General features: G+C 41.9%; 2 protein-coding genes across 3 annotated transcripts in view; both read right to left on the bottom strand.

Annotated features, from left to right (window-relative positions):
- Positions 1–58: 58 nt before the first annotated feature.
- On the bottom strand, positions 59–4,403 carry LOC136748600 (transcription factor-like 5 protein). The gene is made up of 6 exons (XM_066702501.1): positions 3,432–4,403; positions 3,012–3,198; positions 2,740–2,884; positions 2,254–2,458; positions 1,727–1,868; positions 59–1,290 (listed from the first exon to the last, which is right to left on the bottom strand). Exons 1-6 carry the CDS (start codon positions 4,139–4,141, stop codon positions 1,168–1,170), a joined length of 1,512 nt encoding a protein of 503 aa, XP_066558598.1. The 5' UTR covers positions 4,142–4,403; the 3' UTR covers positions 59–1,167.
- Positions 4,404–8,323: 3,920 nt separating this feature from the next.
- Positions 8,324–17,293, bottom strand: part of LOC136748597 (death-inducer obliterator 1) — a 33,011-nt gene continuing 24,041 nt past the window's right edge. For both annotated transcript variants that reach the window (XM_066702498.1, XM_066702499.1), the window contains exons 13-17: positions 16,668–17,208; positions 16,374–16,527; positions 16,010–16,099; positions 15,262–15,457; positions 8,324–12,590 (exon numbers count right to left, since the gene is read on the bottom strand). In XM_066702498.1, coding sequence (XP_066558595.1) covers positions 9,055–12,590; positions 15,262–15,457; positions 16,010–16,099; positions 16,374–16,527; positions 16,668–17,208 — 4,517 coding nt within the window. In that variant the 3' untranslated portion in view covers positions 8,324–9,054. The remainder of the gene's footprint in view (positions 12,591–15,261; positions 15,458–16,009; positions 16,100–16,373; positions 16,528–16,667; positions 17,209–17,293) is intronic.

Genomic DNA, 17,293 nt, shown 5'->3' with positions numbered 1-17,293 from the left:
TACATCAAAACACTTTTGTTCTTTTAAACAACACATGAAATCAAATTCAGTTGTTTTTAATGTTTATTTGTCATGTAAATATAGGCACAAATGAAGAAAAACAAACCGGCAATATTAAACTAGAAAACATACGTTTCTCACGTCACAATGCTCTTAATAATTTAAATCAAATGCTCTCAAGGAAAAAAAAAGAACATCCTTTTCTAATACTAAACTCAGGTAAGATATTGATGGTGAAATAGCTACCTTTGATAGGGAACAAACAACTAATTTTGGTATCTCATATATTTACATATTAAATTCAATCATTTTATCTGTACATGTTCATATGCAAGTTAGAGTATTAATAATGCATTGAGCCACTGGAGAAAACCTGGCAGTTTTTATTTTTTTTTAACAATTTGCATCTATCATGGAGAAACAGTGCCACCTCTGGAACATTTTCTGTAGAACAGTTCCATGTACTTTTATTTTCCAGTTTAATTTTCTTTTCTTTTTTGACATTTACAAAGTATCACAATCTTCCACAAAAAAAAAAAAAATCGAATAAAGTTTCAAATGTGTTTTGTAATAAAAGATCAAATGTCCTTTATTTAGTCTGACAGGACTTGATTTGTTGGTGCCACTGTTATACCATGATAGGAGCCATACAAAACAAAAACAGTGCTGTCACAGCTAATACCTGGTCTCCTGGGAACGGCTGACTGTGGTTAGTGTGGTTTGGGTTGTAAAACAATACATAGGGATATCAACCTTATTTTAAACTAATGTTGGGTTCTTGAATATTTTATTAAAATTAAAAATAAAGCCCCTGAACTAGACTATGGAAGCATTCTTATGTGATCCAATGACATTTCGAAATAAGATGTGCGGGCTTTCAACAGGGTTGTAATGGCTGCATTGTTTTTAATCATAGCGTTTTAATTTATTGGACTAACATACTATATTAAGACCATTCAAATGATCTTACACTAAACTACACAATTGTTGAATGCTGTTTTGTGGCTGTAAATTACCAGCCAGGTAAAGATGGAAAGGTATTTCGGGGTGTAAACTAGATTACACAACTGTTTTACATTCTTCCTGTGTTTGTATGAAAGCAAACAGAGCATTAGTTTGGCGTTGTTGCAAATAAATCCTGCTTGTGCATATGTCCTTTTACAAAGATCACTTCTGCTCCAGCAGTGCAGTGTTTGGTGGATCTCTAGCCTCTCCATGAGCAACAAACTGTTCAGCTTTAGCAAGTTTCATGCGTTTGCCAGTCTTGCCACAAAACACACTCTCAAACTCCTGAAAGAGAAGTAATCACTACTAAGTCTGGGCAGCATTTAAAGTACTTCCAGCTTTTAAAAGTTGCAATTCTGATCCCAAGTTCAACACATGCATGTTAGTATTCCCATTCCCATATACTAGGAAGCCAACAGTGAAGCTAGTGAAGTGTTCGGTTTAACTGTACACCCTCAATGAAGCGCCTCAATTCAGACAGTTCAGAATTTGTGCCACATGCTGGAATTGTTTGTAAACTGCAATTATTAATATTATTCTATGCTTATTTGTTGTTGAAAATATTGTTTCCAATGTTATTTCAACCAAGGTGAATGTGCCTTTTAACTGAAGTATAATCTCACTAAATCTGGACCACAGAGAGTGAAAATCATTACAGAAACATTACAGTAAGTACTTTGTCCGGGGTTTTGCTTTAAATAGTTGTATTCTAAATGCCTACCGTTTTAAGGCGGTCTCCATCGATCTCATGAATGTATTTAAGAAACGCTGTTGTCCACTGTAGTGTTGTAGCCTTGTCCGTCTCGGGGGTGCAGAACGGAACCAGCAAGTTCAGCTCGTCACAACAAATCCGAATGCGTCGCCTGCAAGCACAACAACAGCAATTCAGACTCCGCTGGAAACAACCTGTAGGTCTAGGTGGTTTCAATATCTTTTTAATTATTGTAATAAAAGTATTTAATATGTAACACTTGGTGCACTCACTTTAATATTTTTCAATACTGCTTGTGATAAATAACTGACCCTGCAATAATGTGCCCCTTTCAACTTTAGACAACACTAGGCAAATGAAAATCAATAAATAAATTATTACTGTAAATTATTATTAAGTAATTATTAAGTAAATAATTACTGCAATACAATTATACATGAAAATAAGTCTCTGTAAGTTAAAGGTAAACTAAACAAAGACAAAACACTACAGCCATTGTCAAACCCCAGCTACGACAGCGTCTGCCCACTGCGCACCTCCGGTCTCGCTCCATGCTGTTGTGCTTCTCTCTGCGCAAGTTCTCCTCCTCCCCACTGCCCTTCCTGTGGGTGCCAGCAGGCGCTCTGCTGCTCTGGGCCCTGGGTATGTTTTGGATATCTTTGAGAGCGGGCCGCTCAGTGCCCACCTGACGCCCACCGGTCCGGCTGCGCTTGTTCAATATGTTTTTCTGCAATGTGTCTTCTTTGAAGAGAATTCAAGAGTCGATCAATAATTCCAGACAATTTTCTTAAATATACCCACAGTATCTTCTTTTCTTCCCAAGACAGGGTATGTTTTTGTTTTACTTCTAAGACAAGCGTGGCACCAGCTTTCACATCTCGGACAAACATAGTCCTATGGCATAATCAATGGCTTAAACACTAAGATATTACTTCATTTATGCAAGATAATATATCATTATTGACTTTACATATGCAAAAGAGTCATTTTAATAATAAAAAAGTAAATATCTTGTCCCATACCTTCTACTTTAACCCATACTTGCTCAACGACAGACTTAATTGGCTGAAGGACTGCTGGTTTTGAAGAATCTCTCTCTTGCTGATAATGAAAGGTGCAGTTTCTGGGATTCGTGGACTCCAGCATCTGTGCAATGGTTCCGACTGTCTGAAGCAACATTACATTCTACAATAAACCACATGGCTGAATGACATCTCTCAGTTTGGTGCCCTTAAGTTAAAAGCACCTGTATATAAAATCAGTTAGAAAAGCAGGGATGTTTGCAAGGGCCTACCTGTGCTTGAGAGGAACTGATATTGCCTGATGAGCTGCACAGGCTGGCACCATACAGGGGGTGGGCGAACTCCAGGGGCACCGCAGAGAGGGCGCTCTTGCTCCTGCCCATCCTGAGGTACTTATTTTGCTGGGACTGCATGCTCACCCCTGGCAGCTCTGATGGATGGTGAAGCATCGACAGGAAACTGAAATGAAAACACGGCCTTACCACAGTGATACAAACACAACATAAACTGCTCTTCATGCCCAGTCCTTGCAGGTGCACTTAATCATATAACTAAACCACTAAAAATGATGGTATATGATTCATATGCATTCATTTTAATTTGTTAGATATTAACCCCCATTGAAATCGCCACTGACTGTAGATAATTCGTGTATTTAGACACAAGAGAAACAGCTGCCACTGAAGTCTCACTTGTTCATGGCGCCGGATGAGGACTGGCAGTCCGGGGCTCTGGACAGCGGGGACGGGCTGCTGTTAAACCTCCTCTCCAGGCGCACTCGGGCGGCGGGGGGCGCTCTGGTGTCCGGGACGGCCCTTCTGCTCTCGCCGGCCTCGCCTCTAATCTCTCGCTCCGTCTCCGTCGCATTCCTCACTCGGGCAAAAACAGAGCCGGCGACTTGTCCGCGGCCGGCCGGGGTGCGCTCCGCCGAGCTGGGGTCGCTCATCACGATCATCTTCAACTGCTGGAAGTGCGCCGGCCCCGGGTCGGCAGTGGCAGACCAGCCGGGCGCGTCGCAGGGGTCGTGCTGCCGAGCGGGGGCGGCGCACTCGGGTGTGGGGGGACTGCTGTCCGACACGTACTCTATCTGGCCGTGCGGATGGGGGCTCTGGTATCCCGTCTGCTGGGCCGGCTGGCTTGTGGTATAAACGTCCGGGGGTAAACCCGCTTCCCCCGGCCCGTCCTGTTCGGCGACCTGCACCTCATAGATGAGATGCTGGAGCTGCGTGTACTCCACCTCGGTCATCTCCACCAGACCCAGCTCCGCGCCCAGCGCCAGGCCCTGCTCACTGCCGCCCACGGCGCCCCCGCTCGCCACGGCGACTTCCTGCGCTCCGTCGGGACAGGGCTCCGGAGGCGGCGGCGTCACCGTCACCGAGCGGATTGAACAAGTGATTGACATTACGGTAAAAAACGAGAAGCTGGACCTCCACGCTTTCCGTAGAAAATAACGGAGGGAGCAACAACAGCTAACCGAATCAAAAACGACACGGCTTTGCGCAGTCGCCAGATAGCATGCGGCGAGACCAACGTGGGAGTCACATCAAAAGCAAACACCTGTGTCTGTCCGCCCCGCTAACCCGCTAACGAGCACACAGCGAGGGATGTCTCAGAAGTCACACCAGAGACTGGTCGGGACGTGTTCCCGCAGCCGCCGCGCAGGAGCTCTGACCGCCAGCCCTGTCCGCTGGACACCGGGAGTACCGACACCTCACAGCCGCCCGCGCTACTGTCACATGCTCGCTGGTTTGAAACGTTATAAAGACCGTTATCAGTTACGACATTCAAACACACGGGCGTCTTAGGCAAGATTTAAGACGATCAAATCCCACACACAGGGACGTATATTTCAAAATGCGCTTGTTTCGAAAACAGCGTTAGCCATTCTGAATAGTTTTTGTTTTGTACATAATTATATGCAAGTATATTTAGTAATAATTTAGAGGCCTCGCCACACGACCGCAAAGCACACCAACTGTCACCTGCAGATCCCCGACGTCATGACGTCAGACGCAGCGAACAAAACAAAACGGTTCTATACATATATTTAATACACGACTTCCTGTATGGGACTCCGTGTAGAATGGCATTACTTTATTATTACATTGAGAACTGAGGTATGAAATGATGGGATTCTACAGGCAATATTAAAACGTGTGTATATGCAATTCAACACAGATGGAGATCTTATTGAATCTAGCAAAAACGGAATGGAGTATATTTGGAAGAAACTGCACCCATTAGGGTGATGAGAAAAATATTTGATCAATGCATAGTACCAGTGCTCACTTATGGACCAATAATCACAAAACGATACAGAAACTGGAAATAACACAAAGCAGCATGGAAAGGAGCGACAAGAGACAGAAAAACAAATGCATGGACATAATGCATGTGGCATAATTATTAAAATGGCAATGAGCCAGAGATATTGCAAGAACAGACCAAATATGGACAAAAGCAGCTCATTCGAGTTTGCCTATCATGAAAATGGATACAGAAGTGGTCAAATTTGTAGGTACCCCTCCACAAAAAACAAAGAATGCACAATTTCCCCTAAAATAACTTGAGACTGACAAAAGTAATTGGCATCCACCATTGTTGCAGCTGCAGCTGTTTGATGGGTGCCTTCTCCAGACTGAAGTTTCAGCTCTTTCCATAGATGTTCGATAGGATTCAGATCAGGACTCATAGAAAGCCACTTCAGAACAGGCCAATGTTTTGTTCTTATCCATTCTTGGATGCTTTTAGCTGTGTGTTTTGGGTCGTTATCCTGTTGGAGGACCCATGACCTGCGACTGAGACAGAGCTTTCTGACACTGGTCAGTACGTTTCGCTCAGAATGCCTTTATATCTATAATGAGATTTAATTGTGTCCTGCACAGATTCAAGGCACCCTGTGCCAGGTGCAGCAAAGCAGCCCCAAAACATAACCGAGGCTCCTCCATGTTTCACTGTAGGTATGGTGTTCTTTTCTTTGAAAGCTTCATTTTTTAATCTGCCAATATAGAGCTGATGTGACTTCCCGAAAAGCTCCAGTTTTGACTCATTTGTCCAAAGGACATTCTCCCAGAAGGATTGTGGCTTGTGAATATGCATTTTAGCTAATTCCAGTCTGGCTTTTTAATGTTTTTCTTTCAAAAGTGGAGTCCTCCTGGGTCTTCTTTCATGGAGGCCACTTTTGCTCAAAAAGCAACGGATGGTGCGATCAGAAACTGATGTACCTTCACCTTGGAGTTCAGCTTGCATCTCTTTGGCAGTTATCCTTGGTTCTTTTTCTGCCATTCACACTATCCTTCTGTTCAATCTGGGGTTGATGTTCCTCTTGCGGCCGTGCCCAGGGAGGTTGGCTACAGTTCCATGGACCTTGAACTTCTTAATCATATTTGCAACTTTTGTCACAGGAACATCAAGCAGCTTGGAGATGGTCTTGTAGCCTTTACCTTTACCATGCTTGTCTATTATTTTCTTTCTGATCTCCTCAGACAACTCTCTCCTTTGCTTTCTCTGGTCCATGTTCAGTGTGGTGCACACAAGTATACCAAATGGCACAGTGACTACTTTCCTCCATTTAAATAGGCTGAATGACTGATTACAAGATTGGAGATGTGTGATACTAATTAAAAAAACAAATTTGTTTGGGATATCACTATAATACAATTATTTATTATCTTTTCTAAGGGGTACCAACAAATGTGTCCAGGCCATTTTAGAATATCTTTGTAGAATGAGCAATAATTAATCTCTTTTCACAGCTTCTTTGCTTTATTCTATGAGATTCCAAAGGCATGCAAGTATACATGATGCAACAAGTTTTCATTTAATCACTTTTCAGGAGGAATTAATCATTATTTCAATGAGCTGTAAGGGTACCAATAAACTTGAGCATGTCTGTATGTTGATGTTATCAGCTGGCTGTTCTTTGTATTTACATTAGTAACTGCTTGAAATGGGACATGAATACTAATTACATCATTAGGAAGGGTCAACAAAGACAACTGAGGAGGTACAGGGTCAAGCAGCAGCTAATGGTTATTTTATACAGCCATTACTCTTAAGCATTTTGATATCATCTATAACTATTTGGTACAGCAATACAGATATACAAACTAAAAAGAAACTGCTGGGGATGTAATAGACATCTATACTTGTTGGCCATGATCTTCCATCTGTTGACTCTCACTACATGAAACTCCATTCAAAACAGGCAAGCAAATTCATTTCTCATCCTTCCCATCCAGCTCATTACCTTTTTTTAACTCCTCCACTCCAGCAGGCGTTTTAAAAAGTTTCTTTCCTACAGCAGAAAGAATATTAAACTCTCAGAGTTAAAATATTTCATTGGACATTTATATTGGTTGTGGGTTAATGTTGGCAAGATATGTTGGGCTGTATGATGGGAAGTTACTTGTTTAGCACTTGTGGCTTCGTTGCAGAGCTGTACTGAACCGAAATACCAATAATGTATCTTGAATTTGGTGGTGTGACCTGAAAAAGAGACACTACATCTAAACAAGCAGAAATATCTTGGGGGAGGCCTTCATCCAGCAGTGAATCAATAACAGATGTTGCTGCTGCTATTTTATATCAATATCATAATTCAAAGATTTATATTGCTTGAATTTATGGTTTTGTTTTTTGTCCACTTTCAACATTGCATTTGGTGGACATTTATATTTAAGGGTTTTTTAATATCCTGGACTCTCAAATACATTTTAGTGAACTTAATTTATTAATTGTAAAGAAAAGTCACACATCAACATAATTATCTAAATACATTAGAATCCTTATGCTTTTTACAGATACAGAATCAGCCAAATTCCAGATGTTTGATCTATATTAAGGCCCATTATGCTCATGGCAGCTGTAAATACATTTTTTATGTTCATGTGAAGCACCTTTATGGTAGAATACATAAACGAGTTATAGAACTGTGAAGATGTGCTTTTAAAATGTGTAAAGATTAAGAATGATGAAGAGTTCATAAGAATATCAGCTGATTCTTTTATTTTCAGGTCACAACCAGTTAAAGTAACAGTTGATTTTTAGGTTACTGGTTTTCATAATAAGGCATAGAAGTATACACTGCATAATTGTGCTTGTCCGACATTTGACTGCATTCAATAACATTTGGTTTTTGAAGTTTTTGGATTCAATAACATTTGGTTTTTGAAGTTTTGCTGGGGAAGAGAGGGAATTATCTGCTGTGTAAATTGTAAATATTTGTGTAGCATTATTACACACCAGACACATTTTTGTCATTCTTCAAAGCAGATGCTTTTTGGGCTTCAAATCCATTCCATGAATCCTGTCTTATAAACAATAATTAAGAGCAAACCTTGATTATGTGAAGATCAAATACGAGTTTTTGAATACCTTCATTCATTCAATCAGAGCAAGTGGTTTTCATTGTTTTCATGCAAGCACTAAAGATAAACTTAATTGAAATGGTGTTTTGTTTGTTGGTTTGTTTTTTAAGTCCCACCTCACCCCAACTAAAATTTACCGCTAAAATATTGATGGCCAATTCAGGTCAGTGGTTTTCCTTTCCATTCCAACTTACCCATAAAGTGACAAAGAAAACTTATTTAAGAGATTGTGTGGAGGTTTAATTAGCTCAATTAAACAATTCAGAACAGTTATGAAAAACAAAGCTGGTCATAAAGGGTAATACTTTCCCCCCCTGTACTAAAATCATTTCAAATACAAGCACATACATCAACTGCAAAATGGAACAGCTATTACGTACATGTTCCTACACAATTATCCATTAAAGCTGTATGGCTTATCTTTGTTTCTTCTACTTAGAAAAAAGTGGTAATAAAAAAAACATACCTATATATATATATACACATATAAATACATATTTACAATACTTTCTCAACAAAACACACATTCCTGTAGTTCTCGTTATGTTCCGTTACTGACACATCACTATCCGACAAGAGCAAATACATTTGAAACATTCTAACTTCATTCAGGGAAGTTGAGTCACATGGTTCACACAAGTTCTTCTGATGCATTAACTAAACCAAATTTACCTCTAAATCAATTACTTAAAAGGTGATAAAATTATTACAAAACATGGAAAAGGATTTTGTAAGAGAAACAAAAAGTACAAAAATGTGATTGTTGAATTTGTAAACTGCAGCAGCACCTTTTAAAGAATTTCAATGTACACAGACTGTTCGCAGAAATGTAAAAGGTGCTTGTATTTGCATTATAAATTAGTCCAAAACATTTCTTCTTGTTATCAGTCAAACAACTATTAGAGTCAGATTGAGGATTTATCAGTTTTTTCATAAAAGTAAAAACTTAGGATGTTGTGTTCTTGTCAGAAGGAGTCTCTGTTTCGGCAGGTTTTTCAGTCTCCTTCGGAGCTTCAGGTTTGGTGTCTTTGCTCTTGTCTTTGCTCTTGCTTCTATCCCTTCTATCTCGGTCTTTTTCTCTGTCCCTATCCTTGTCCCTGTCTCGGTCTCTGTCCCTTGTGCGGTCTCTGTCCCGATCTCTTCCACGATCTCTGTCTCTGCTTCTGGACCGATCCCGATCACGTCTTCTGTCTCGGTCTCTGTCACGATCCCGATCCCGGTCCCGATCTCGGTCTCTGTTCCTTGCTCTGTCTCGGTCATGGTCCCGCCTGTCCGCCTCTCGTTCCCTGCCTCTGTCTCTTTCTCTGTCTCGGTCTCTGTCACGATCTCGGTCTCTCTTCCTGTCCCCATCCCCTTCTCTGTCTCTATGCCTTTCCCAGTCTCTTCCTCTGCTCCGGTCAGTCTCCCTGTCTCTCTCTCTGTTTCTGTCCCATTCACGATCTCTGCTCCAAGGTTTACCCTGGTTTCTATCCCATGGCCTTCCATGTGCACCATCGCGTTCTCTCCTCCTCTCCTCAGATAACCGACTTTGCCTTTCTTCCGAGAGACGTGAAGGGCCTTGGTTGTTATCCCGTTCTCGGTGGCCTCCATCAAATTTGTCCCTTTGTCTGTCTCCATTGTTCCTGGGCTCAGAATCGTCTCTAGTGCTGCTTCTTGCCCTCACATCAGAAGACTGCCAATGTTCACCTTGGTGGGAATCAGGACTTTGTCCCGAGCGGTTTGGTATTTGAATAGGGGCCTCAGTAGGTGTTGGAAGTAAAGGACGAGGGTGGCGCATTGGCCTACCATCTGGTGGATGATGTGGACTTTCAAAATGGAATCGGGTTTGTCCTCCATTGTCTGGAAACTGAGCAGGTGTGGGGCCTCTAGGTCCTCCTCCATATGGTGAGGGTTGGGGTCCTCTCTGACCCTGAAATTGAGGAGGATGAGGGCCTCTGTGCTCTTCAAAACTCCCTCTGTGCTGTGGTGAAGGCACATTCTGGTTCTGCTGAAGATGGGGGGAAGGAGCCCTTGGGCCACCATACTGGTTTGTTGGGGCAAAACGCTGGCCTCCCATATCTCCTCCTGCAGGTGGTGGTCGACTCCCCCTTGACCCATCAAACTGGTTATGCAGTGGAGCTCTTTGTCCCATGTAGGGAGCAGGTGAAGATGTACGATTGTCTCTGAAAAGATGTGGAGGGGTCTGTCCTTGGTGTTGATCCATCCCCGTTTGATAGGAGTTGCCATTGTTGTCATACTGCTGTTCTTCAGGCCCTCTTGGCGTTTCTAACAAAGGCTTTTGGGGCCCATGTTCCACAAACTGGTGGGGAGCAAGAGGCCCTCTTGGCCCTTGAAAATGGGAAGGAGGGGGCCCCCTGTTATCAAACTGGCCAGGTGGTGGACCCATAAAGGGTGGTAGGGGACCTCTGGGTCCAGAAAAATGTAGGGGAGGAGGCGGACCACTAAATCGAGGCTGATGGGGATCATTTTGTCCTTCAAAAGGACGAGGTGGTCCATGTCCTTCAATGAACTGTCCAGGCACAGGACCTCTCTGTCCCATGTGCTGGGGAGGCATGGGACCTCTGGGTCCTTCAAACATTTGTGGGGGTGGACCTCTTTGTGCCATTGGCTGAAAGGGAGGAGGACCTCTTAGTCCCATCATGTGTGGCGGTGGTGGTCCTCGGGGGCCATCAAACTGTTGTGGAGAGCCACCCCACTGATCCTGGAATGGAGGATAGGAAATCATGTGATCTCTGAACTGGGATTGGTCACCCTCACCCTGCAGTTGTGGAGGACCAGTTATGGGCTGGTAAGGAATAGATTGCTGCAATTCCTGGGGGTTCCTGAAGTCAGGATTGGGCATTCCAATCTGCGGCATGAGAGGAGTCTGAGTGTTTGCCATTGAGTTGTTGTTGTTGTGTGTAATGTCCTGGGAGAGGATGGGCATTGTGGACGTTACAGGAGGAACATTAACAGTAGATGGTGGGTAAACCTGAGCTTGCGTCGGGTTTGGCAGTAAGACATTGTGTGTCAGTTCAAGACTCTTAATGTCCTCGGGTTTTAAAATACTTGCAGAATTTGGCCAAGCTTTAAAAGGGTCGCTTACTATCTCAGCCTTCCGGTCTCCTGTAAATTTCCCTGTTGGTTCAGCAGAAGTCTCGGGCTGTGTGTTGTCTTCCAAATCCGGATCGATCTTCTCCCCCAACAGTGGAATGACCACTTCTGTGCTCTCAGGCTCAATATAAGGGACTGTTTGAGTCTGTGACTCAGAAGGCTGCAATGAGGATGATGAGACTTCAGCAGAAGCTTCAGCAGTCTCTTCTTTTTCCGAGTCTGATGTAAGCCTCCTATTTGCTGCTGCCTGTCGGGGATCCCTGCTCTGTCTTGGATCCCTTTTCTGATTGATGACCTGGCCAGCTGGAGTTTTTGAAACTAATTCCTCCACTTTTTTGCCCAATTGCAGCAACTGGGTATTTGCCAGTAATGATTTAGGAGGCGGTGACAGCAAGGCATCAGATACAGAGAAGTGTGCCATGGACACGCCTACAGCTGCTCTCTGCTGCCTAAGGGCTTCCTCTTGCTCCTCCAGTTGTCTTTTTTGCTCTTCAATCTGCTTATTCAGCTCTTCCAGCATCTTTTGTTGTTCAGTCAGTGAAGACGATTCACCCCCAGCTGCCACAGTTTCACCATCAGATGACTGTTTGGTCTTGGTTTCCAAGGAGCGGCTTGGGAAATCACTGACAATGACTTTTGCTTCCTCAAAGATAGTTTCATCTTCGGGATCATAGGCTACATCATCTGTGTCAGCAACCTCACACACCTTATTGGTTTCGAACATTTTGTCTGTGTCCATGGGAGTCTCCAAACCATAGCCCATTCCTGGATCGTACTCTTCCTCTGGATCATAGGGTCTGTCATCCTCATCTTCCTCTATGATTTTATCCTTGGAGATCTGGCCAAACTGCTGGACAATGGGATCAAGAAGAGGAGCTGAAGGCACCGTGTGTTCCAGAGGACTCTGGTCAGATGGGGACTGAGAGGAGTCAGTAGAATCTGGTTTCTTTTTGCCAAACAGAGTTTTAAGGATATGCTGCAGAGGAGAGGAGCTGACTACCCCAGAAGCAGCATTGCTGGAAGTTGAGGATGAAGAATCCACACCAGCACTCACGGTGGTACCAGCTTTCACAGAGGACAGCAAAGACAGCACTGAAGAGGTTGTGAGCGAGTTAGACGAGGATTCTGAGGAAGTAACGGACGGTGGAGATCCAGGAGGCGTGGTGCTCATGGGAATCTCTGGATTATAAAGAGAGGCTCTCTCTTGTTTAATTTCAGTCTTGGGAAGCACGGAGTGTTTTGAAAGAGGAGCATCGTCTTCATCTCGGATCTGAACTTTCGATTTTTTCTCTTCATATCCCTTATCTCCCTCAGATGGGGCTCCAGAACGCTTGAGTTTCTGGCAAATTACCAGTCCAAGGAGAAGATTAGGACGAGAAGACTCCAATCCTACAAGACAAGGGGGGAAAAAAGCATATATTCATATTTTGGGCCCCTCGAGTAAAAAAGGCATACCAAAGTAAATCTCTTCAGAACAAATACCTAAATGACATGAAGATTTTATATATATATATATATATATATATATATATTAAAAAAAAAACTAAACAAAACCCAAAACAAACATTATGCATAAGAATTTTGACTTTGAAAACCTTACAGAACTATACAGTGCATACAAAGTGGTTAGAATATTCTACACCTGAACATTTTGAAGATCCATTTTTATGAATTGTCCACGGTGTTGGAAACTGGTGTTTGATTTACACATGCACATACTGGCTTGAAATGTAGTTCCAGAGACTGTATTTGAGTGCTGAATATAACTGGTCTTAAATTCCAGAACAGATATTACAGGAATTCTGATACCATCTTTTTTTTTTTTTTTTTCAAATTCAAATTGAACAATTCATAATCATATGGTATAGAACCAAGAAATGCCATTATATTACATTTCATAACATTAAACACAATAAGATCTGATTAGTTCACTCAACATGAATGCATGCAACACCATGCTTTCCTAGATTTATAACTTGCCATTCGGTCACTTCCGATTATATATTTTGAGTTTCATTCCACTGCCTCTAAAGAGATGTGTTTTTTTATGATCATTTTTGATTTCCTATTTTGTATCAGTATTTTATGCCTTTAACATTAACAGCAACCTAGATTAGTTCTGAGTGCAATTTATAACAAAGTGTCTTACATATTTTCAATCTTTCATTTACCTTACTCAAGAATGCATTATATAAAGTAGTATACACATTGAAAACTTGTAGTAGAGATTGTGATATGGTCTGTGAATTATATGGACGTTGGTTCTGCAAATATTTCTTGATTAGCTGTGGTGAAATCTCATAAACCTACACATCTGTGTAAATATTCTCAAAAAGCTATAATTACAAGTGTAGGCTTAATAGGGGGATTTGGGATTCTTGAATAATTTTAAATCAGTGTATCTGAATCAACTTTAGTAATTAAATAAATAACCATTAGATTTAAATGTATTCATATAATATACGTGATATATGTACACAATTCCATTTAATCAACCTAACTTGCTTTTTAAAGTCTACTGCCTTACTTTGAAATCAAATATTTGCCTTCAAATTTCATTCTACAGAACCCAATCCACTGTGTTGCAATGCCTAGTTAAAACTGAATGCGAAGAACTTTATTTTATTCTCAATTGATCTGATCAGTAACTGAGCAATAAGTGGAATAAGTGGATGTGAAATTACAAACTTCTATGACACAGCGAAGGCCCAAGCTCAGCTACCCATTAATATGTTAAATATTGTTTTTTAAAAGTGCCAAATTTTACATCTAACTGCTAACTAATAATACATTGCTAACTGATGCCAGTCTTTACATAGAAGTCTTGTTGTGTGTCATGTGTATGCAATGATGATTCAACCATGGCAGCACTTTTCTCTTCAAGGTATGCAGCGGAGTTTTAGAGGTGTAACACACATGTCCAGGAAACCATAAGCTCCCACTTGCTGGCCAGGTCCCTCCAGGTACATTGCCACAGCATCCTGCACCCCCGCTGGCCAAAACATGACGCCACTGTGGTTTCTGAAGCTGGCTGGTCTCAACACCAACCTCGTCCTGTTCACTCATGTTGTCCCACTCGGGTCATGTGGACTTTCTACATGTCAAAACTTACCAGCCTTTATTTGTACATTATGAGACTAACTTTTGTTTAATCTTTGCGTTTCCTTTGAGATTCTGCCATTATAAGGTAAAGGTGCTATCTGGCAACAGGCTTCTTTAGTCCGCAGTCTTCAAATGAAATGCACAAACAAGCAATATGGTTCTTATGTAAGTAAGCTCACAGCTCCAAAATGCTCCAATAGATTTTAGAAAGAGAACTTTTCAATGCTGCTGGTAGCTTGAGCCTTTGCAGCTTTAGCAGGTTCAAATTTAATATAATTTCAAACAGTGTTGGCAGAATCTTGTCTTAGTCAGCACTTATGTGCTCTAAAGGAAAACAAAAAAGCTGTACATGCTCTCCACTCAAGAATTTTGTTTAAACATTCACCCCAATTAGAATGATTTTTCTAAACCAATAACAAACAATATTTCATTAAAACCTTAAAATGTCAGCTTTTTTTCCCCACGTAGTCTCACACAGCACTTTGGAGGAATAATGAAAGGCATATATATCTAACACTGTACCACTGGAAGATGCACATCACTTTATTTAAAAAGACAACATGTGTTACAAGGTTATATACAAGTGAGAAAGTACAAAACCAAAGGGAATGTACAAAGAAAACCAAAAATGTAATAAAGCAAAACAAACTAGAAATACTAGAAGTACTTGAGGGGACCTTACTCAAACTTGTCCATTTTATAAATGCCCTCAATTGACTGAATGGAAATGTTAGAAATTACACACACGTTGTTCACATTACTTACCGGTTTTCTAAAAAATTCTCATGTTCATGAAGAAAATCAGAAAAGTGGAGAGGCATAATGCTTTGGTCATTGTTTTGGGTTTTGATCCTTAAAATCTTTAAAGGTTTTAGATTATATTACCACCGATATTCATTAACGCAGGGTATTGTTTTTTGGTTTGTTTTGCGTTCCACCTCTGGCTGCAGATGCTTACCTGGCCCTTCAAAGGGTAAGAGTTTTGAAGGGATGGGGTCCTTGGCACTCAGTGGGATAAGATAGAGGTCTTTAATGCGACGGTTATTGTTGGCCACCACTCCAAACCTCCCACGGCTGCTGAAATAAGAGAAGAGAGAGATATAGGCCACTTCTTCTTCCTCGGTCGCCGGGTGGAAGCGGATCAAGCACAGCTCCTGCAGGGAAAATCACAAAAACAAAAAGCAGCGGCACAGTTACACCACTGGAGAAAGTATTTCCTGCGAGGGTCAAATCACTTTCCATTTACTTTTGTTGTGCGATTAGCAAGTGTTAAATGCCTAGCCCTCTTCTGCTTGCCCGCCCCCAACTCCATGCAACACGACACATCGTTGCGAATTGCGCTTCAATGTGGAACTTCACTGGAACAGTTTTCATTTATCAGTCTGTCAACATGTGCATTGACACGTTAGAAAATAAATATTAAGTGCAGAATGACTGCATCCATGCAATAGACTTTAATGAAAAAATCTATACTCTTCAAACTGTATACACACCTTTAAAACGTCCTCTAAACTACAGTAAATCATCATCCTTGCTACATACAATGCAACATTGTGTACAAGATCCTGGTCAGTAAATTAACACATTGTATGACTTCCAATAACAAAGGTTTCTTATTTTTTTAAGTCATAAAATCAAACCACATAAAATTACATGTATAGCCCATTCTATTCTAACTGTATAAAATAAGCCAAAGTGCTTTTTACCTTGGAGAGAGATGTTTTCAGCTTCCCCACATAATCCCAGACAGTGTGTGGGGAAATCCGTCCACCAATGTGGATTGTATCGGGTAAATCCTAAATAAGACATTGTGATTAATACTGGTTTCACCACAGATTCCTCATATGTAACATGCTAGTATTATCAGACATATACTGCATTTTTTCTGTGGTTTCTCAGGCTCCTTCCAATATCTATGTACCATTAAGTAGACAGGAAGTAAATACATAAAGAGCAGTAAATTCATTATGGTCACCTGTCCGCAAAATTTACATAATTTCCTTTTGAGCGAAGTTACAAGCAGAAACTAGCCTATACTCTGCAGCAGTGTGATTTAAGACTGGGCCTAACCTCCGAGAGATATTCAAAGGACCCGGAAACTAGATAGGCCTTGGTGACAAACTTTGCCACGGTGTGCATGTTGATAAAGCCTTTCCATAGGATCTCCTGCTTGGCAAGGAACACAGTGGTTTCTCCATCCTGAGGAGAGCGAGACTCTGCAATGCTGCAAAACAAGGGAAAAAATGTGTAAGAACCAGCTGCACAACAGCTTTATAAAAAGTGCAGGTTAATGTAGATTAAGATTTGTATATTTGTTTTCTATTGCAAATACTTCTAAGAGACAGATGAGAATCATTGAAGCACCTGGTAGTGGATGAAGAAGTGGCGAAGTATCTGGTGTCTGGAGAAGAAACCGGTTTCATTAAGATGGACCTGGGGGCCGGGGGTGGTGGAGGCATAGCAGGCTTGGTAACTTCAATGGTGGGTTCTACAACAGTCGTAGAGACAGTGTCCGCACTAAGTGGTGGGGCCACTGTGGATGCCAGGGTGGATGCTGGGGTCACGGTGACAGCAGGACGGTAACTAGCAGTGCGGGGGTCTCGGCGTGTTATTGTCACAGACGAAACGGCAGGGATGGGGATGGGAGTGAAGGACTGGGAGGAAGAAGTCACTGGGTTGCTGGTTTCTTCGGGTGAAGCTGGGGAGTCAATGATGGGAGTTTCGTTTCCAGGGGGCGGCTCGCAGTAAGCGTTGGCCAGAGTGGATTCCGTGGCCCCATCCCCAGCCATGCCCAGCTTCGAGGGTCTCGGCTCTTGCTTCACTTTGGGTTCTGCTTTTTTCACTGCAGATGGCGCAGAGATTTTGGGTTTCTTCGGCACCAGCTCCTCTTCAGCGGACATCTGGCCTAAAAAAAGTAAATCACACCAATAATTTAGAAGACACACAGCCAGGCAACAGTATAGACAGCTAGTCAGACAAAGTGAGCTGCA

Source organism: Amia ocellicauda, chromosome 4 (assembly GCF_036373705.1).
Source record: "Amia ocellicauda isolate fAmiCal2 chromosome 4, fAmiCal2.hap1, whole genome shotgun sequence".
Taxonomy (NCBI): Eukaryota; Metazoa; Chordata; class Actinopteri; order Amiiformes; family Amiidae; genus Amia; species Amia ocellicauda.
This window is presented reverse-complemented; position numbering and strand designations above follow the sequence as displayed.

What these genes read in the sequence shown, in the direction of transcription:
- LOC136748600 (XM_066702501.1), bottom strand. Translation starts at nt 4,141, where the DNA reads ATGTCAATCACTTGTTCAATCCGCTCGGTGACGGTGACGCCGCCGCCT. An exon ending in AGTATGGGTTAAAGTAGAAG is followed by an intron (nt 2,459 to 2,739) that starts GTATGGGACAAG and finishes TTCTCTTCAAAG; the next exon opens with AAGACACATTGCAGAAAAAC. An exon ending in ATGGAGACCGCCTTAAAACG is followed by an intron (nt 1,291 to 1,726) that starts GTAGGCATTTAG and finishes CTTCTCTTTCAG; the next exon opens with GAGTTTGAGAGTGTGTTTTG.